We start from the raw sequence: 21901 nt of genomic DNA on the forward strand, positions 1-21901 counted from the left end.
AGAACAACTGGAAAACTTTCAGAGCGACTCTCAGCCCCATAGTTGCCCAGCTAGAAAATTAAGGGGCTTATTTCAGAGTTCCATGTTCTTATTTTAGAAGCATCTTGAATTTCATCCAGTCACCCTTCTGATGCCTAGATTAAGTTTACAGTGTTCCTGCCAAGTGACTCAGCCTCCTGCTGCACACCTCCAGGGTCAGGGAACACATTACCTTTCCAGGCAGCAATCTTTGGAGAGAATGTTCTAACAGTAAAGGGACTCAACCTCTCCATCGTCTTTGACTCTAATTATTCATTCAGCCAGCCATCCCTCCACCCTTCCTTCCATTTATTCATTATTTCATTTATGCATTCATTCTCCAAACATTTACCAAATGCCGGGCTCTATGCTAAGTGTTATTCGTCTTTCCAGGTGGCGCTAGTGGCAAAGAACCTGCCTGCTAGACAGGGAGATGCAGGTTTGGTCACTGGGTCGGGAAATCCCCTGGAGGAGGGCCTGGCCACCAACTCCAGTATTCTGGCATGGAGAATCCCATGGACAGAGGAGCCTCGGCAGGCTACAGTCCATAAGGTCTCAAAGAGTCGGACACGACTGAAGCGACTTACCATGCATGCCAAGTATTATGGAGACAAAGATAAATCTAAGACATGGTCCATCTCCTGGAGGAGTCACCATGTAATAAGACAGAAGCAGAGGGAGGTGATAGGTGGGTTGCAATGCAATGTGGCAGCACCAAAGTAGAGGGATGCAGAGTGCTCTGAGCACACCTGTGACAGTGCCCTTACCTACTAGGGGAAAGAAGATGCTCAAGCCCGTCTAATACAATCATTATATGTCCAATCAATGGGGCATTCTCTAAACACAGTCTGGTACAGCCGGCTAAGGCAGTGCTATCCTTTCACTCAACCTAGTGATGCATACCTCTGTTTCTTAACAGGAACAGGCAGTCATGATCTACTGTTGAGGGGAAAAGCAACTCTAATATAGTTATGACTGCATTAGGATAGTGTTTGGCAGTTCCTCAAAAATCCCACACGGCGACTCCCCTGCTGTCCAGTGGTTAAGACTTCATGCTTCCACTGCAGGTGGAATGGTCTTGATCCCTGGTCATGGAACTAAGATCCTGTATGCCATGTGGTGTGGCCAAAATGTTTTCCTAAAATATCGAACACAGAGTCATCATGCTGCTGCTGCTAGGTCACTTCAGTCGTGTCCAACTCTGTGTGACCCCATAGACGGAAGCCCACCAGGCTCCCCCGTCCCTGGGATTCTCCAGGCAAGAACACTGGAGTGGGTTGCCATTTTCTTCTCCAATGCATGAAAGTGAAAAGTGAAAGTGAAGTCGCTTAGTCGTGTCCGACTCTTAGCGACCCCATGGATTGCAGCCTACCAGGCTCCTCCATCCATGGGATTTTCCAGGCAAGAGTACTGGAGTGGGGTGCCATTGCCTTCTCCGAGAGTCATCATATCACCCAGCGATTCCACTTCTAGTTATATACCAACAATATTTGAAAATATGTCCCAGCAAAAACGTGTACACAAGTAGCAGCAATTCACCATGGCCAAAGCAGGAAAAAACCAAATGTCTAGGAACTGATGAATGGACAAATGAAATAATATCTGTCTGTACAATGCAATATTATTGAGCCGTAAAAAAATGAAGTACTGGTACATGCTAAAGAGGGATGAACCTTGAAAATATTGAATATTACGCTAATGAAAGGAGCCAGATATGAAAGGACAGAGATTGTATGATTCTATTGATATGAAATGTTCAGATTAAGCAAATCCATAGAGGCAGGAAGTAGGACAGAGTTTGCTGAATGCCTGGAGTGTGGGGGGCGGGGAATGATGTGTGAGTGCTACTGGGTAGAGGCTTCTCTGTGAGGTGATGAAAATGTTCTGGGGTTGCACAGTGGTGATGGTTGCACAACTGTGAATATACTGAAAAACCACTGAGCCGTAAGCCTTAAAAAGGTGAATTTTGAGCTTCCCTGGAGGGCCAATAGTTACGGCTCCACGCTTGCTATGCAGTGGGGATGGGTTCAATTGCTGGTGGGAGAATTAAGATCTCACATGTCACATGGTGTGGCAAAAATGAATAAAACAAATTTTTAAAAAGATGAATTTTCTGGTGTGTGAATTATCTTTCATTAATGAGATATTTTAATAATCTAGTCTTCCTGAAGGCTCAGTGGGTAAGGAATCCTCCTGCAATACAAAAGACACAGGAGATGCAGATAAGATCTCTGGTTCCGGAAGATCCCCTGGAGGAGGAAATGGCAACCCACTCCAGTATTCTTACCTGAGAAACCTGTGGACAGAGGAGCCTGGTGGGAAACACTTTACAAATGCCCCACGGTGAGACCAAACATGCCTCAGATGCTGTGCTTGGCATCCCCAGAGTGAACATCAGTCTTGGCTTGGCCAGTTCCAGTGACAAGACACCCGTTTTTCCTGAGAGCTCCCTGTGATGACTTGGCTCTGAATCTTTGACAGTTCCTCCCTAAGTCAGGCTGAAGTCCACCCTTCCTTGAAAATTCAGCCCTTTGCTACTTGAAAGTCACAAAGTGATTTAGATTTGGAGGGAATTTCCAGTCTCTTTTCTAGCAAAAGCAAGTGTACTTGAGACTTGGTTTCAGATAGAGAACTTCACACCTTCCTCTGCAGGGTGATGGCTTTTCAGTAGTTTGAAGCGCCCGGTGCGTGCGTGCTAAGTGGTTTCAGTCCTGTCAGGCTCTTAGCAACTCTGTGGACTGTAGCCTGTCAGGGTCCTATGTGCTGAGGGAATGATAATCAACTCCAGGTGTTTCGCCCCCTGGCGGTTGCTGGAGGGAATTGCTATTTGACGTTCAAAAAAAGAGCAGTCACGTGGCTCAGAAGTCAGGTCTCAGATTGCCTACACGTGCCCTGTAGAAGGGCCAGCCTGTGCTGAGTGCATGGGTTTGGGGGTCAGGCACCCTTGTTCACAGCCACCTTGCCACTTCCTGACAGAGGCAAGTTATTGATATACTCTGGGATTCCATTTCCTCTTGCCTATAAAGAAGAAGATAATACTTCAATTGGTGGTTCAGTGATAAAGTATCCTCCTGCCAATGCAGGAGGCATGGGTCTAATCTTTGATCTGGGAAGATGCCACATGCCACGGAGCATCTAGCCTGTGCGCCACAACTCTTGAGCCTGTTCTCCCCGACAAGAGAAACCACTGCAATGAGAAGCCTGCGCATTGTAACTAGAGAAAGCACATACTCAGCAGCGAAGGCCCAGAACAGCCAAATATAAATAAATAAAGAATTTAAAAGATGACATTTCTATGTGGGGGAGTAAATAAGACAGTGGCTTGATTCCTGGCACAGGCTTCCTGAATGGTGGCTATTACGATCTCTATGTGCACACTGACATTAATGCAGCTCCCAATAAGTGCCTGGAGAAAGGCTCATTGGTTTGCAACCGTGCTCAGGGTGAGGGCACAGACAGATAGGAACCTTGCTTATCCAGTGTCCCTAGGGCCTGTGCATGTCCTTCAATAAGCCCCACAGAATAAGTCACTGTACCATCATTTGAGCAAACTCAGTGAACCTGCATGGTCTGGAGTGACTGCTAGTTACTGACAGGCAAAGCAACTTGCCTAAGGTCACAGAGCCCATAGTCAGAGGGCTGAATCTAAATCACACTGTCTCATCGCCTGGCCATGCTGTGTTGATTATGATGTCACTGGATGCTGACCCTGCCTCTCCTTATTCAGAGCTGCTCGGGTGCTCAGGACAGTCCAGCTGTGCTCATGGCTGGAGAGATGGGAGGATGAGGGCCAGAGAGGTCACCGAGTATGCAGAGGGTTCTGACAGCCATGTTAGCGCTTCCCCCCGGGTGTTCAGTGTCCTCACCTGTCCTGGTTATCTTGTGGGGGGCAAGGGTAGGAGGCTGCAGTCAGCCTGCAAGAGTGTCAGTCCAACCTGTGTCACTTAGTCACAAAACTCTCTGAGCCTCAGTCTTCTCTGCTCTAGAGCATAAAATAATAGTGTCTGGCTCTCAGGATGGAAGAATGTAATATATGTGCAGACTGTCATAATATGTTTAGTGAGTGTCTATAATGTCAGCTATTTATTTACTATTATTATTCGCATAAGAGCCATTTATCTCGTTCCAGACAATCAAGCAGGGACAGGAGGCTTAGCTCTGGGTTCTGTGTCATCCACTTCAACCCTGTGAGCACGTGACCGGTTTCCCTGAGAGGGTTACCCTCCACTCAGGAAAAGAGGCACTGACCCTAGAGATAGAAGACCATGAACACGACAGTGTGGGTCCTCCTAACAGACACAGAAGGATCCTGCCCTTTCTGCTGTCACCTGCTCCAGGGTGGAAGCAGGGGGCGGGGCCTCTGCGCGCAGGCCCCTCCCCTCCGGACCCGGACCGGCTCTGGGCCCCAAGGCCTCCCACCCGACCCGCCGGTCTGCTTCAGCACTGCTTTGGACCTTGGACCTCGCCTTTCCTCCTGATGAACCCCAAGTGCTCCTGCCCCACTGGGGAGGACCCCTGGAGTTGAGCCCTACTGATGCCTGCTTCCCAGGCACAGGACGGAGGGTTCCTAGGGTTGCAGAAGGGAGTGTGTGGACTTTGATCTCAGGGGTCCCCTGTCACTTGCTGCTCCAGGAATGTTTTCCTAGCCCGGCTCCTGAGAGCATTTCAGGCACCCTTGGCCTCCATTCTAAATCTCAGGGCACGGAGGCTCCAGACTGTCCCTCTTGTCCTCACCCAGGGGGTCAGGGGACAATTAGGCGGGGACCCAATGCTGGGCGGAGAACTTGGAGCTGCCGGGTCTTGATGGCAGGAGGGGACATGGTCCCTCTTGGGGTTCAGGACATAGAGCTGGCCCCCAGCCCCAGTGAACTTGGGCTGGGTCTGGAGCCTGGGGTCTTCCCTGGGAAGGGGATCTTCTCTCCTGGGACCTGAAGCGAGGAGCTGGGGCTTCTCTATGTGCCTGAGTGGACTGACTGGGAGCTCCAGTGCTGATGCTGACCCAGGAGGAGTGGGAGGTGGCCCTGCTGATGTCTGCGGTGGCTCCTCCTTACCCCCCTGCTCACTGCTGGCCTTTCACATCCGGGCAGGCAGCTCCTGCACCTGCAAGGCCTGCAGATGGCCCTCCTGCAAGAAGAGTGAGTGCGAGCCCTCCTCTGGGAACCCTGGGTCTGGGCTGAGTCCGAGGAGGGACCTGGAGCTCAGCAGGTGGGAGCGGGACACTGACCAGACTTCCTGGCACCTGCCTCACCAGGAACAAATTACCAATCATGAGATGACATGGTGCGCGGTAGGGGGGAGGGCGAGGACGTTGCACTCAGCCGTCATGAGTTCCCGTCCCACCTGTGTCACTGCCAGGTGACATCACCTCTCTGCTCAGTCTCCTCCTCTGTGACAGGTACAACGATAGCTCCTGGTTACTTTAGAATTTAACTTTAGGCAATAAACTTAAGATTTAAGAATTTAATAGGATTGAAGTATTTAAGAGATGGACAGTCTTAGCATGAAGCCTAGCACACATTGAGCAACCCACCTATCAGATATTACTTCTTATCATTCATATTACAGGAGATATTTTTCAACTTCCAAACCAATAACCCAGGGCTGCTGTTCATGGCTGTGTGTCCTGTGTCATCCTCAAAAACTACGTGTGATTGTGCCGTTGTCCAGAGAGGGTTATCATCTTTTCCACAAACAAGGAGCTGGCACTAGTGATGCAAAGCCACGATCAAGGCTGTCCCTGTTCTCCTAAGAGATGCAGGAGGATACCTACCAGTCCTGCTATCACTTGTACTAGGATTTTACCTACCATTGTCTATCTCTATACAAAATTTTTAAATTTTCCTTTCACTCAGCTACAATAGGTCTTACCCAGGGCCCCAAGGGAAGTGGGTATGCTGGTCTTTCAGTGGTTTGGAGATGTTATTTTTTAAGGGAGCAGTGTCTGAGCAGGGCTTCAATCCTGCATTCCGGAGGCAGGTTTTCACTGATCTTACTACCTCCTGGGTGTCCCTGGTGGCTCAGTGGCAAAGAACCCACCTGCCAATGCAGAAGACAAGGATTTAATCCCTGGGTCAGGAAGATCCTCTGGGGAAGGAAATGGCAGCCCATTCCAGTATTCTTGCCTGAAAAGCCTCACGGACAGAGGAGCCTGGGGGCCTACAGTCTCACAAAGAGTCGGACATGACTTTCACACCGAACAGAAACAATTATCTGTCACTGATATTTCTCACGGGTCCCTGCTAGAGGTCCAGAGAAGGGCCTGCCATAAGTGTAAACTCCCCTGTGGGTTAGTGACTCCTGAGAATTGTATCCTCTGACACTCACCACAGTTGGCCTCCAGCCTCGATTCACATTTTAGAGTCACTGTACTCACACACACGGTGACTCCATCCTCCCCCTGTCAGCAGACAGTCAGCCAGGGTTCCTGTCCCATCTCTCCTCCACAGTGCCCGTCTTCCTTCAGACTTCAGGGTGTTTGCCCTGCAACCTCATTGAATGAATCAGAAATAGTCATGAAACGGAATAATGCAGATTTTTCTTGCAGAAATGGTGGTCGTAACATTCTTAGAGTCTTCTACATCCCAGGAGAAGCCAGAAATCACCCCAGGAATCTGAAAAAGACAGTTTTTAGGTGACACTTCAGGGACTCACTCCAAGGTGGTCACTGCTTGGCCCTGATGTGGTCCAGGCCGCAGAAAGCGTTCATATGAGTTGTTGGAAGAGATGGCCTGGGGAGGGGCCTAGAGGATAACATGTGAGTTGAAGAAAGAATTGCAGACTGTGGGAGGGACGGGAAGGGCCAGGCAGCCACGTTCAGTGTCGCCAAGCCCAGGCCCCCTCTTGCCCACTCCGGGACAGCCTCAGGCTGTGTCGCCTCCATCTCTACAGGCAGCTCCGCATGGAGGAGGGGGACACGGCACTCTGATCCCCCACATCCTCTCACTGGAGTTGTGGATGGCCCTGAGACAGGGAGCAGAGGCAGCGTCCCCCTCAGCACCTCCCAGGGCCCAGCCTGCTCCACTCTGCATGATCAGACGTCAAACCAGAATGGCCAGAGCACCTTCCTGCCAACGGTGCCCACTGTCTTCATCCTTCTGTCACTGAGGAGGATGACTTTATTCCAGCGCAAGACAAAGACATTGGCTTGGTCTCCAGAAGAACATTTATTTCCAACTTGAGGCCACAGAAAGGGAAACCCCCCCTCCCTGCCCTCTGCTACTGCCATCGGATAATTCCTCAGCCTCCACAATAAGACACCTCTTTGGCACATAAACACTTCTAGAGAAACCCCTGTCTGGGGGCCCAGTTGAGCCTCCCATTCACAGCTCAACATGTTTTAAGTATGGTGCCTTCTTTGCCACCTCCCTGGACAGAAGCTCGTTCCAGAAAGCCACTTCCTCGTCTTTCAGCTTCTCAGCTGCTCGAGTGTTAACACCAATCTGAAGGTACCCTTCTTTGTGGTCATACGCTGGCCAATGGGGAAGCCCTTCCCCATTAGGGTTCCTGAAACAGAATCAAATAGAAATTCACCAAAGCAACGGTTTGGTCCCAACGACCCTCTGAGATGGTCAGGGATCCCGTGGCTTCATTTCTGCCAAAGGCTCATATGCCACCAGTCCATCACGGGGAGCTCTCATGTCAGAGGTCACAGGGCCGGGCATTTGACCATCACACGTTGCAAGCTTGCCCCACCCAACAGACACGCCCTGTCCCTTCCCAACCCTGCTCCCTCTCTGCCAGCAGCTCACCCATTCCGAGCAAAGTTGGCCCAGAATTTCATCACCATCTTGCTGAGATTGATCTCCTCTTCTGAGGCACCATCTGTGGGGAGGAGAAAAAGCCACTGCTGCTCACAGTGTGGTTCATGGGCAACAGAAGCACTTGAGAAATGTTAATAGATTCAGAAATGGAGCCCTTACTCCAGACCTACTGAGTCTAAACTTGCATCTTAAGAAGATCTCTGGTAATTCAAGTGCACTTTAAGCTTGACAGTTACCAACTGAGGTTGTGCTCAGTGAAGGCCTGCAGTCCATCCATAAGCCGATTGCCTTGTCTTCTGTGCCCACCCGACTGCCTTTCCCCCTTCAGTGTTTCAGGGACACACCGCAGGCTTGCTGCTAGACTAACCCCACCGCCCAGATGCTCTGCTTTGGGTCTTTTCTCTGTTTCCTTCACCCACATATGTTTTCACAGAATCTGAAAAATAACCAAGCTGCAAGATCCCCAAAGAGTCATCCATCACATCCAGAGGCACAGCCCTGGGGTGTGTCACACACAAGCTATCTGTTAACTGTTGATGGTGAAGACATTAAAGACATTTGTGAGAGTTATTCTTTAAAATATTATAATCTTAACCAGACCACCTGACCTGCCTCTTGAGAAACCTGTATGCAGGTCAAGAAGCAACAGTCAGAACTGTACATGGAACAACAGACTGGTTCCAAATAGGAAAAGAAGTACGTCGAGGTTGTATATTGTCACCCTGCTTATTTAACTTATATGCAGAGTACATCATGAGGAACGCTGGGCTGGAAGAAGCACAAGCTGGAATCAAGATTGCTGGGAGAAATATCAATAATCTCAGATATGCAGATGACACCACCCTTATGGCAGAAAGTGAAGAGGAACTCAAAAGCCTCTTGATGAAAGTGAAAGAGGAGAGTGAAAAGGTTGGCTTGAAGCTCAACATTCAGAAAACAAAGATCATGGCATCTGGTCCCATCACTTCATGGGAAATAGATGGAAAAACAGTGGAAACAGTGCCAGATTTTATTTTTTTGGGCTCCAAAATCACTGCAGATGCTGATTGCAGCCATGAAATTAAAAGACGCTTACTCCTTGGAAGGAAAGTTATGACCAACCTTGATAGTATATTAAAAAGCAGAGACATTACTTTGCCAACCAAGGTCCGTCTAGTCAAGGCTATGCTTTTTCCCGTGGTCATATACAGATGTGAGAGTTGGACTGTGAAGAAAGCTGATCGCCGAAGAATTGATGGTTTTGAACTGTGGTGTTGGAGAAGACTCTTGAGAGTCCCTTGTACCATAAGGAGATCCAACCAGTCCATTCTAAGGGAGATCGATCCTGGGTGTTCATTGGAGGGACTGATGCTGAAGCTGAAACTGCAATACTTTGGCCACCTCATGCGACGAGTTGACTCACTGGAAAAGACTCTGATGCTGGGAAAGGTTGGGGGCGGGAGAAGAAGGGGATGACCGAGAATGAGAGGCTGGATGGCATCACCGACTCTGTGGACATGAGTTTGGGTGAGCTCCGGGAGTTGGTGATGGACAGGGAGGCCTGGCGTGCTGTGATTCATGGGGTCACGGAGAGTCGGACACGACTGAGCGACTGAACTGAACTGAACTGAACTGAACTGAAAGATATTTAATTTAAAAAGATATGAGCTTTAGATGGGTGGTCGAATATACAGACACACACACGAGTCCTGGTTCAAGGTTAACAGCAATTATAACCTTACTCCCTCCCTCGCGTTCTGATATGCTCTTGTGAGGGTGGCGTGAACAGTGGCCTCCTAGCCCTGAGCAGGGCCCTGCGGGTGACACACTCCCATCGTGCTGATGCCCCGGTCTGGATCCCAGAGTGACCATGGGTGAGGGCACAAGGACTCGCCTTCTCCATCATGTGCGTTAGAACAGCAACAACAAAAAGTGGTTGGGATCCTTTGCCTTCCACCCTGTTACGGTGAATTTGGGAAACTAAGAACTGCAGAGAAGGAGGAACCTGCCCAAGGTCACCAAATCAAAACTCGGCCCGGGATCTCCTGACTCCAAGTCTGTATCACCAAAAGGCCATCACCTTTCAAAAATGGAGCCCCGAAGACCGAGAAGAGCTCATCCCCATGGTCCCCTATCACCGTCTTGGGTTTCAGCTCTGATGAGAAGCTTGGGCGATACTGAAACTCATACATGTAGATGGGGGCTCCAGCATCTGGAAAACATGGATTCACACACGGTTCACTTCAGCAGACACACAACTGGGTAGTATCAAGGGCTCCAGGGGCCATGAGCAATCAGGAAATTGGGGCACGCCTCGTCCTGAGTGAACTACAAGACTATTCATAAGAGCTGCCCATGGTGAGAGCCAACTGTGTGCCAACCCTGTGTGTTCCTGCAGCGAGTCCCTGGTAATTAGCACAGTAGAGAATAAAGAGCTTGGGAAAAATTCTGTGAGTTGCTCAAGGGTGCATTGGTGGTAGAGGTGGAACTACATTTGAACCAGTATTTATTCAATGAGTAAATGAACGAATAAATAAATGAATGTTGAAACTCTGGGGAAACTGATGAAAAATAACTATCATTATAGGGGCATCGGGTCAGTTCATAGAAACCTCTTTGCCCTGGTGCATTCTCACACCAGAACGTCTAGATACACACAGTTTATGTCCACAGAAATAGCACTGCATTTCATTGATAGCAGGCTGCTTTTCCTTCCTGTGGAGAATGCCTGCCGCACAACAGGTGCTTTCAGCTCTGCCTGTTTTTGAGCATTTCAGGCCAAATGCAGTCAGAATCGGATGTGCAGCTCTCAAGAGCTTCCACACATGTGTTTGTGCTGAGGGCCAGGCAGGAATCAGTGAAGGTGGAATGGTGGGACCCTCTCCCGCCCAATGTCCAGGACTCACCTCTGTAGTGACGGGCCACATTCACAGATGGGACGCCAAACATCACATCTGCTATCAAGTCCTGGAACAAGTTTTTCTTTTTGACAAGGTCGTCTGTCCCTCCTAAATACTTGTCGGTGGCCACTGGAGTCAGTTCCTCAGGAATGCTCTGAAATAGATCAATGCTCTGAAAGTGACCACTGTTAAAATTAAATACAAGATAGAGACCAGACTTATGAACTATCTGTGCAGACAAAACCATTTAAGCCATGGGAGCAAAACTAACTCTCACTTATTTCACGCACCCAAGCAAAACCTAATTTAGGTTATTTTTGTGTAAAGCCCTCTGACCATCACAAAATAAACTTAAGTCATCTCCCTGAAATGGTTTGAGATAATCACTTTTCACCATTCCCTTGATGCCTGAAAAACTCTATTGCAATAAGCAATCACTGAAAAGGTGAACAACTCCCTCATTTTCACTTTAGAAGCCATGCTGTAACTTCACGTCCTCAAACCTATCCGTCTTTGAAGTCGGAAGCTTCCAGAGAGAAAAGCGGTGTTTATGTCCAATAACGTCTTCCTGAGTCTTGTTCATTCACTTGGTGGTTTTAATTTTGCTCCTTCTCAAGTTTTGACCTCACCACCCCTGGTGAGTGACACAGCATCTCTTGTTTGTTTAATGGTGAGCCTTTTACGCCCACTTGAAACCTTCCCCCATCCCTCAACCTGAGGAACAAAGAGGAAAGTAGAAAAAGTGGGTCAGAGTCCCCCAGCCCCAGTCTTCATTCTACCATTAATTGCTCTGCAACTGGGGACAAGCTTCTGGCCCTCTCTGGGCTCGACCATTTCCCGTGATTCCTAGCGTCTTACAAGGAGAGGGTAGGATTGCCACAGGAGTGATGTGGCCGTCTTCTGGGACATCTTGTCTTCAGACAGAGGGTAGCCCATGAACTGTTAAAACAAAGGTTAAACAACTGAATCATTAAGCAATGGCAGGAAAAACCCAAGAGACCAATGCAGACTTAAGGTCACTTTGTCATGTCTTGATGGGCATGGGTCTTTGATGAGTTGGGCAAAACCAATGAATCAAATGGACTTTTATATCTAGACATCAAGGAGTGCAAGGAGGATAAAGTAATTGTTAAGGGAAGGTGCCCCAGTCTGTGTGTGTGTGTGTGTGTGTACACAAATAATTAGGCTAGAGTCCCCACAATAATCGTCAAAACAGAAAGGGAAGGTTTCAGCCAGCCTAGTGTCGAAGCGGAAGGCTCTGGGGCAGAGGACACAGACCTCCACAAATACCCTGCCATGTCAGATAACTGAGAAAGCTCCAAAACCTGCCATTATGACTTTGGTCCTTCGGTAAAACCTCTGAAATCGTGCTGAAGAACCAAAGAACTCTGCACATAACGACTCCATCAAAACTCTGTCCTAAGAGACTTGACCAAACTCTAGAACAGCTTTAGGAAGCTTAAGGCCATGTCCCTAGAATGACCGCAGGGCCCCTTAAAGAGCTCTGGGCTGCCAGGAGATTTTACTGTTTGTTCCAGCCCAAAGCTGGTGATAGGCGGGTAGGGCCATGAGCCCCTTCTAAATCTTTTCTTTGCCCCTTTAGATGTACATCTTCCACCCAAAACTGTTTCCTCAAGGATCTGAGAGCCATCTTTCTGGAAAACAAACATTCAGGGATAATTCTTGCTCTGTCCTCCAGTCCCTGTGAGATGATAAAGGCCTAACTACAGTGGGGGGTCTTGCTTCTACTTATACCACTGCCTCCTGTCATAAAGGCAAGAGTTGTTTCTTCTCCACATAAATGCCAGCTAACAAATCCAGGGAGCCCAGTCACACGGACAATCCACCCCGCCTCACCCATACCTTAAAGAGGCTCCAGGCTTTCATTTCAGGGATTGGGTTCAGTTCATGATGGATCTTTTCCCTCTAGCAGGGATGTACTGAATCAAATCTGTTATCACTTCACCTAGTGTCTGGCTTTGTAACTTTTAGAAGTCAGTTGTAACTCAGGAGGAAGCTGGCTCCTCTGAATCTTTCCAGTGAGAGGACTGAGAGCTTGGGTGGGGCGGGGCTAATTTATGGAGAAAGTATGAAAGCAGCAAGCCTGAGGCGAGAGGCTGTAGGTTCCAAGCCCCACTCTCCTTAACTCCCGAGCCCGTCCCCCTTTCCAGGCTTGGGTTTTTCATCTGCCCTGTGATGATCTCTACCAGCCCTCCTGGAGCTGACATATCAGGATTCATGGATGGGAGGGCAATTAGAGATTGTGTGAGGATGTGGGTCCCCTGAACTGCACCACTCAGATGCCAGTGTGGACCATCAGAGATGGTTTCCATGGAAATGTCAACTTGTATGAAGGGGACGGCTGGCCTGGTCCCAGAGAGAGAGCTGTGACCACAGATGGAGGGTGATGTCATGGCAGACAAGTCTACAAGGCCTGCGCTTTCTCACCAGTGGAATAATCCAGCCAAACTCTTGCTTGTTGATTCCCACCATGTAGGGAACTTTGTTGAAATTCTTTTCAGCCAGCATCTCTTCGGGCATCTTTGGCAGCAGCATTCCATCCACCATGGTGGGCAGGAAAGAATGGTTCTAGGGAGGAGAGCGAGGGAGTGTCTGTGCTTCCCCTTCCAAGTCACACCTGCATCCCCCTCTCCACCTTCTGGAACTCGAGGACAGTATCACACACCTGGGTGCCTGTGGGTGGTGGCCACACACTTGGGTCCTAACAGAGGGGGCTACGTCTGCAGATCCGAGAGGGCAGGACTCTGACTAGGGGACAGCAGTAGTCAGGTGATGGGGACAGATCTCCACTCGAATTGGTATGACAATATATAATATAATGTGCATTTAATTTGAAGTGTACATAGTAATATAGCTATGTGCATTTCTCCATCTACAGTCCTTGCAAGCATCTCTTTACAGGAAACCACCCTCAGCAGGAAGTCCCCTTTTTTTGGTCACTTTATCAAAGCTATATGATAACCAATTTTAAACCAGTCCCCTCCGCCATGCTCTATTCATCTCCAGTCCAAGCACACTTTTCAGTACTTTTAATCACACAATACCTTGCCTAACTTTTTGGTTCTTCCCATAGATCAAAGATGTAGAAATGAAGAATAAGTAATTAACAGATGACCAGGTCTCCTCCCTAGCTTCCCTTTAGTCATCTCCGAAATAAACTGTGTGAACAAGATGACATCTAGAAGAAGATCAAGAGGAATCAACAACCTGCATATGAGCTGCCGACAGAGGGCAATGGCAACCACTCCGACCTCCTATCTCAGCGGAGAACTGAGGTTACTTCTCTGTTGCTCTTTAAAAAGTTTCACCACCAGGGACTTGCCTCGTGGTCCAATGGTTAGGAATCAGCCTTGCAATGCAAGGGTCTTGGGTTTGATCCCGGGTTGGGGATCTAAGATATCACATGCCTTCAGATAGCTGAGCCCACGCATTGCAATTACTGAGCCCATGTACCACAGCTAGAGAGAAGCCTGCATGCCGCAACAACCACAGAAAGATTCACGGCCAAACGGAAATTTGGGAGGTGGTTTTGGGGGGATGCTGACTTCACCATCTCCCCAGATTGCTGCATTCTGATTAAAGTCACCTTTCTTTTTTTTACAATTTGTGAGTATGTATTTGATCTCATAACCAGTAAGCAGCAAGACCCCTGATACGTTCGGTAACATTCTCATTATTCATAGCACTTAAGTTCTGTACAGTCACCATGACTCTGATTTAGGGACTGCTGTGTCACTGCAACAGGGGAAATATGGGGCCAGGTTCCTGAGCCTCTGGTCACATTTTCTCAACCTTGGGTTGCGCATGATCCTGTTTAAAGACACCTTATGTAATATACATTTCTTACAGACAATTAGTTATGTAATTGCACTCATCTCACACGCTAGTAAAGTCATGCTCAAAATTCTCCAAGCCAGGCTTCAGCAGTATGTAAACCGTGAACTCCCAGATGTTCAAGCAGGTTTTAGAAAAGGCAGAGGCACCAGAGATCAAATTGCCAACATCCGCTGGATCATGGAGAAAGCAAGAGAGTTTCAGAAAAACATCTATTTCTGCTTCATTGACTATGCCAAAGCCTTTGACTGTGTGGATCACAATAAACTGTGGAACATTCTGAAAGAGATGGGAATCCCAGACCACCTGACCTGCCTCTTGAGAAACCTGTATGCAGGTCAGGAAGCAACTGTTAGAATTGGACATGGAACAACAGACTGGTTCCAAATAGGAAAAGGTGTACGTCAAGGTTGTATATTGTCACCTTGCTTATTTAACTTATATGCAGAGTACATCATGAGGAACGCTGGGCTGGAAGAAGCACAAGCTGGAATCAAGATTGCTGGGAGAAATATCAATAACCTCAGATATGCAGATGACACTACCCTTATGGCAGAAAGTGAAGAGGAACTCAAAAGCCTCTTGATGAAAGTGAAAGAGGAGAGTGAAAAGGTTGGCTTGAAGCTCAACATTCAGAAAACGAAGATCATGGCATCTGGTCCCATCACTTCATGGGAAATAGATGGAAAAACAGTGGAAACAGTGTCAGACTTTGTTTTTTTGGGCTCCAAAATCACTGCAGATGCTGATTGCAGCCATGAAATTAAAAGACGCTTGCTCCTTGGAAGGAAAGTTATGACCAACCTTGATAGTATATTAAAAAGCAGAGATATTACTTTGCCAACCAAGGTCCGTCTAGTCAAGGCTATGGTTTTTCCCGTGGTCATGTATGGATGTGAGAGTTGGACTGTGAAGAAGGCTGACCGCCGAAGAATCGATGCTTTTGAACTGTGGTGTTGGAGAAGACTCTTAAGAGTCCCTTATACTGCAAGGAGATCCAACCAGTCCATTCTAGAGGAGATCAATCCTGGATGTTCATTGGAAGGACTGATGCTAAAGCTGAAACTGCAATACTTTGGCCACCTCATGCGACGAGCTGACTCACTGGAAAAGACTCTGATGCTGGGAAAGGTTGGGGGCGGGAGGAGAAGGGGACGACAGAGAATGAGATGGCTGGATGGCATCACCGACTCTGTGGACATGAGTTTGAGTGAACTCCGGGAGTTGGTGATGGACAGGGAGGCCTGGCGTGCTGTGATTCATGGGGTCGCGGAGAGTCGGACACGACTGAGCGACTGAACTGAACTGAACTGAACTGAATATTTATTGATAATAAAAGTTTTCTAGGCCTGGGGAGGCTGCTGTTGGAGTTTCCAGCATGGCTGGAAGTGGGGGGGATGTCCTGAGGACTGAGATTCACGGCTCCTCTCCCCACATCCCTGCAAATAGAGTGACTTGCACAGCCAGTCAACCCTGCAGCCCCCCAGGAGATGATCTGGGCTCCTCGTGAAGGCTCCTGAAGAGCCCTTACCCAGTCGTCTCCACTCCCCACAGTGGAGGTTTCTCGTTCATCTTATTCCAACAGGGTGTTTTTAGGAATGTAACCAAGAGCAAGGTCTGTCTGGGGACAGGGACACAGAGTTCAAAACTAGGGGCATTGGACTAGGAGTTCGGGAAACTGGTTCTAGTCCTAAACGTGGTCTCCTGGCTGTGTGACCCAGGTAGGGTCACTGCCTCTCTCTGGGCCTCAGCAGTATAAACACAAGGAGATACCATGATTCTACAAAGAAGAATTCTTTCATTCTTTCCTTTTCATTAACTGGAGCTTAAAGGTGTCAAGTGGAGAAGGAAATGGCAACGCATTCCGGTATTCTTACCTAGGAAATCCCATGAACAGAGGAGCCTGATGGGCTACAGTCCATGGGGTCGCAAAGAATGGGACTCGACTTAGGGACTGAGCAAAGGTGTCAAGACTAACATGTGTATTCAAGAAACCAAAGGTCCTTACCTCTGTGGGGTCTCCATGTAAATCAAGAGCGAAAAATTTCTGTGAAGACAAAGACAGAGGCTGTGGTGAGGAGGCTTCTGGGAGGAAAGCTGACCTCGGTGAGCTGTGCCCTAAGGTACCAAGCGCTCCCTCCTGGCGCCTCCCTGGCTGGGCTGGAGGGAAGCGGGCAGGACGCCCTCCCCTGGGACCAGTACAGGGTGCAGGGGTGGCTGCGGGAGGGGAGCTCTGCAGAGGACTGCTGCTGAGCCGCCCTGCCCTCCACCACTGCCCCTTCTTCCTCCAGGCAACAACACCCCGAGTTTCCTTTGGGGGACCCCCCCTTCCCATCTCACTCCATGATTGCAGGCATCTGTATGTGACCTCCGGTGCACCAAATCCCTGAATACAGGGACTACTTCAGGGGCGGACATGTGCCCATGTCAGTTCAATAGAGTTTACCCAAATTTTTGCTGCAATCATTGGGAAATAGGGTTTCTAAGGACATAGTATGTAAGACTAGAGTACTGTTGCTGTCTTTAACCTCCCCAGGGGACAAATCAGTCGGAGAGTGAAACCAACACAGAAAGGTAAATGCTGAGGGATAAAGATAGATTCTTAATCATAGCATATATGCATCTGGATCCAGCCATGCCTGAAGCCATACACTCTTGGATTTGTCAGTGAGTTACCTGAAGGTTCTGTCACAACACATTCCTTTCTGTTCTCAAGACACTTTGAGATGAATTTTCGTATCTTGTTTTAGAAAATCCTGACTCATACAAGCTCACTGAAATTCAGCCCACCCCACACTTCTCTTTGTTGTGAGCTTACCAAGACTGTACTAGTTTTATTGTGACACTGTAGCTAAAAGGACTGACCAGTATGAAGGAAATCCTATTAAGGATCCCTCCATTACGTGCTGTAGGCCCACAATCCAGGTGTGTGTGTGTGCATGTGTGTGTGTGTGAGTGTGTACTGGGGAGAGAGGATATTCCTGGAAACACTTCCACATGATCTCAGAAGATCTCAGAAGAGTAACATGGACTCTTAGGTTCTCTGGGTTTTCCCAAAGAAAAACCAGGTTTTCTTGGTTTCTGGTTTTCACCCAATCTCCCCTTATAAACTGCATCTCTTGTGACACATGAAGAATGGATGAAAGAAATTTACCTCTGAAAGAAGTGTACACAACCAGAAAACAGTTGTGTTTTTATCTTTGAGCACAGTGGTCAACCTTATTTGAGCCTGAGAAACAGGGATCCAAGGCTACATTGGACTTAACCCATGGAAATAGAGCAGAGTCCAGTGCTGGAGTCTAGTCCCGGGGAGTCCAGGAGTAGCGTAGCCTCAGGATTCCAGGTCCAGACAGAGAGTCCAGGTGCTCAGGCTACTCTAACAGTTCCCACTGGCTCTAAATGTGGTGTTCTCTGGGTATCCATCTTGCTGTAACTTCCTGTGACGACCCACCACCATAGCCATCAATCCTGAAATGTCACCTTCTCTGGGAAACAGCCCTGCTTGTTATAATGAATGCTTCCCTTCTCTGTACTCCCACCACACCTAATCCACTTAAGTCAATGTGTGTATTTCTCCTTGAATAGTTCCTTGTGAAGAGGGACTATATCCAATTATGTCTGCATCACCTACTCTGTTATCTCCCTGCATACACTTAGCAGAGATGGATGGATGGATGAAATTAGTCAATCCAAGGAGTGTGGAATTGGGGGGATAAGTGGATAGATGGATGAGAGCCAGCAGACTAGGTGATGGATTCATCATTGGTTTTAGAGAGATGGGTGATGAAATACGTATTACATATATATGGATGATTGGTACCAGATGAATGAATGCTATAGATGAATTGATATTATTTTAGGTTGATGAAAAGATACTGATAAATTGGATTCATTGGTGGACGGACAGATAGAATGATGAGTGAATGGATTCATGAATGGATGGAAGGTTGGATGGACGAGTGGGTAGATACACAGTTACATTAGAATCACAGTTGAGGCAGACACACAGAAAATCTAGAAAACTGGACCACCACTGGGTTATAAGTGAGGTGGTTTCTAAATTAACCAAAACACAGTATGACAATATTTCTGAAAATCTTTGTTTGAAATAGTCCCATCCCTCAAATTCAAGGTGGTAATTATCTCTGAGAATATGTCATGTTTAATTTCTTAAAAACATATCAGAAACTGAAGCCCCCGTACCTCGAGCGCATGCTCTACAATAAGACAAGGCACAGCGATGAGAAGCCTGAGCACCACCAGCCAAAGAGTTGCCCCTACTCACCAAAATTAGAGAGAGCCTGCACATAGCAAAGGAGACCCAGCACAGCCATAGAGAAATAAAATGTTAAAAAGTATTAGAAAACCAGATTGGAAAAAGTAAGTGTTGATAGATATGAGGAGTCATTACACAGTTGTTTATTACATTATTTTTTTGTCTTTGCTAACATCTGAGGTAGTCTGTAATAAGGAAGGAAAGAAAGAAATGTCCCATTCAGATCCAGAGGCTGACACTGCTCCTGGGAGCTGAGAAACTGTCCCAGGTAGTTTTTCCAGGGCAAGAGGACTGAAGCTGAAATAATGAAGCCTGGGGCCATGTTTCCAGGGTGCGGGGCTTGTGTTTCCAAGAGAGTAGGTGCACTTACCATCTTTTGTGTTACCTCCATGAGTTCGTCCTCTGTCTTCTGGCGCAGGCAGTGAACAAGGACAGCCGAGGTGATGGTTTTGCACCCAGCAAAGGCAGCAATTTGCTGTTGAGATCACAGGTGACAGCAGAATTCAAGAGCCATGCCTCTTCCCTCCATCAATACTGAGTGTTCTGTCCCAACCTCCATTGCTATAGGCAGTCCGTGGTAGCAGTAAACACCCCAGACCAGTAGGTCCTGGGTCCCAGGCATGCCACTTATATTCCTCAGCCTCTGCTGCCTAATCTCTGTTCAAGTGGACATAACGATCTCAAAGCTGAACACCTAAAGAGAGGCAGCATGGAGGGGGTGCTTAAGAGCCTGGAATCCAGACTCCCACTTTCTAATTTCAAATCCTGGCTCATCCGATTAATAGACATTTGGCCTCAGGCCAGCCAGTTGCAAACTGCAGCCAGAGGGGGAGAAGCAGAAGAAGAAAAGCCAGGCACCACGATGACGGGCCCTGGAGAGTGTGCACGGGCTGCCCAGAGCCTGCTCCAGGGCCTGACACACGTCAGTGCTCAGCGTGTATTCGGTGGAAAAACAAAAAGGCACAGGAAGAAGCAGAGGAGAAAGAAGAGCGAGATCGCAAAATAAAGGACTTAAGATTCTTTATTCTGCAATTTCTGGTCCTGTTCGATGACAAAATCCAGGTCTTCCCTACCACATCCATTTCGTTTGAATAAACTCCCCCTTCTTACCTTTAGCCTGATTAATGGGCTTCTGCTGTTAATAGCCAAACAGTTCTGAAAAGAGTTCTCAAAAATTCTCAACATTCTTGGACTCTTATCTCCTCCTCTCCTACTTACCAGTCATCCCTTTAAATCTGGCTGCTGCCCTGACTCCTCCACCAAACCAGCTCTCACAGCCAGACCAAACGTTCCAAGTCACTGCCTCTAAGGCACACTCCTCAGCAGGGACGCTGTGCTGCTCACTCTTCCCTGTCTTTCTAACAGTCTCCAAATAAAGACAAAGTTCCCACTAGGTCCTATGTAGCGTGGCCCTGCCAGCGGCCCCACCCTCAGCGTCTCAGGTCCTGTCTGCACTTTCTTTTCTGCCCCGGAACATCAGCCTTCCTCACTCTCTGACTTGAGACACCTGCTCCTGCGACAGGACACTTGCTCAGGCTGGTCCTCTCCCTGGATATTCTTTTCTTATCAGTTAACTTACTGCTAATCCTTCTCATCTCAACTCGTGATCATTTTATTTTTCAAGAAATCTTTCATGATAACCTCCCCCTACAAACTGGACTACTTGTTGCTTTTGGATTCTGTTGACTTTAGGTACCTCTACTGCTCCAGTCACAGCTGACATTTTCTAAGTTGTTCAATTATATAATTATTAATCTGCCTCCTAAATTATAGTAGGAGCTTCATGAGGTTGCTAGATGTCAGATTATATCAAGACTACTTGTTGAGTGAATGAATCCTCCAGGAAACCCCCCAGGAAGAATACACTCCAGAGTCACATGGAGCCAACGAGTTCAGCGAATCTCAGACCCTGAGAGAGGCAACACAGGTGACAGGCATTGCCCACTGTGCCGCCCCTCACCCCACCTGGCACACTTTGGAACGCATGTTCAGTGGAAAGTGCACGGGGCTGGCAGCCCAGAGTCATGAGCCTGAGTCCAGCTCTGCCCTCGTCACCGGCTGACCTTGGCAAGTGCTTCAGCTCTCTTCCCAGCTTGCTCAGCGGTATAACTGGGAGGTGGGGAGAGGTGTGTCCTCACCCTACATGTTCAGCTACCCTCACGTCAGACCCCATTCTAAGAACAGCCCTCGACAACTCCAGGAAAGCAGAGCAAATGGTGTGGGGACAGTCCTACCTTGGCTGCAGCCTTCATGTCTTTCTTCACCAGGACAGAAGTGAGGGCCACGCCACTCTCAGAGATGGCCCGGTGGAAGAGATTCTTGGCCAGGGGAGATAACACCTGGGAGGACCGTGTTGAGAAATGGAGTTTAATATCATGCGGAGGGTGGTCTACAAGAGCTACACCCATCCACAACCCTGTCCTGGGCTGCTCCCTTGGAGACCATGGGGCCAGCCTCTGTGAGAAAACCTCAGCTGGAGGAGGCAGGAGCAGAGTGAGGGACAGAGCAAGCGGCGTGTGGCGCCCACTGACCGCAACCATCAACACGATCTGAAGGGCAGCTCAGCAACTCCTAGCAACACTTTCGAGGCACAGTTCTTATAGCAACTATACTCCAGTAGGAATTAATTAAAAAATAAAAGTAAATAAATAATTTTAAATCTGGCTGGGGAAATATAAAATAAATAAAGAAAATAAGAACTAGAACAAATAATCTCACAATTTGTATGGAAATACAAAAAACCTCGAATAGCCAAAGCAATCTTGAGGAAGAAGAATGGAATGGGGGAATCAACCTGCCGGACTTCAGGCTCTACTACAAAGCCACAGTCATCAAGACAGTATGGTACTGGCATAAAGACAGAAATATAGATCAATGGAACAAAATCGAAAGCCCAGAGATAAATCCACGCACCTATGGACACCTTATCTTTGACAAGGGAGGCAAGAATATAAAATGGAGAAAAGACAGTCTCTTTAACAAGTGGTGCTGGGAAAACTGGTCAGCCACTTGTAAAAGAATGAAACTAGAACACTTCCTAACAGCATACACAAAAATAAACTCAAAATGGATTTAAGATCTAAATGTAAGACCAGAAACTATAAAACTCCTAG

The 21901-nt window shown here is 48.0% G+C and overlaps 1 protein-coding gene across 2 annotated transcripts in view; it reads right to left on the reverse strand.

Moving 5' to 3' along the window:
* Positions 1–7157: 7157 nt before the first annotated feature.
* The window catches only part of LOC148774410 (liver carboxylesterase-like), a 29518-nt gene continuing 14774 nt past the window's right edge, over positions 7158–21901 (reverse strand). For both annotated transcript variants that reach the window (XM_088830141.1, XM_088830142.1), the window contains exons 6-14: positions 21023–21127; positions 19159–19263; positions 16521–16559; positions 13106–13246; positions 11516–11596; positions 10664–10811; positions 9838–9969; positions 7767–7839; positions 7158–7521 (exon numbers count right to left, since the gene is read on the reverse strand). In XM_088830141.1, coding sequence (XP_088686267.1) covers positions 7338–7521; positions 7767–7839; positions 9838–9969; positions 10664–10811; positions 11516–11596; positions 13106–13246; positions 16521–16559; positions 19159–19263; positions 21023–21127 — 1008 coding nt within the window. In that variant the 3' untranslated portion in view covers positions 7158–7337. The remainder of the gene's footprint in view (positions 7522–7766; positions 7840–9837; positions 9970–10663; positions 10812–11515; positions 11597–13105; positions 13247–16520; positions 16560–19158; positions 19264–21022; positions 21128–21901) is intronic.

The sequence above is a fragment of the Moschus berezovskii genome, chromosome 22 (genome assembly GCF_049115385.1).
Source record: "Moschus berezovskii isolate FMDL1 chromosome 22, NW_MosBer_1.0, whole genome shotgun sequence".
NCBI classification, from domain to species: Eukaryota; Metazoa; Chordata; class Mammalia; order Artiodactyla; family Moschidae; genus Moschus; species Moschus berezovskii.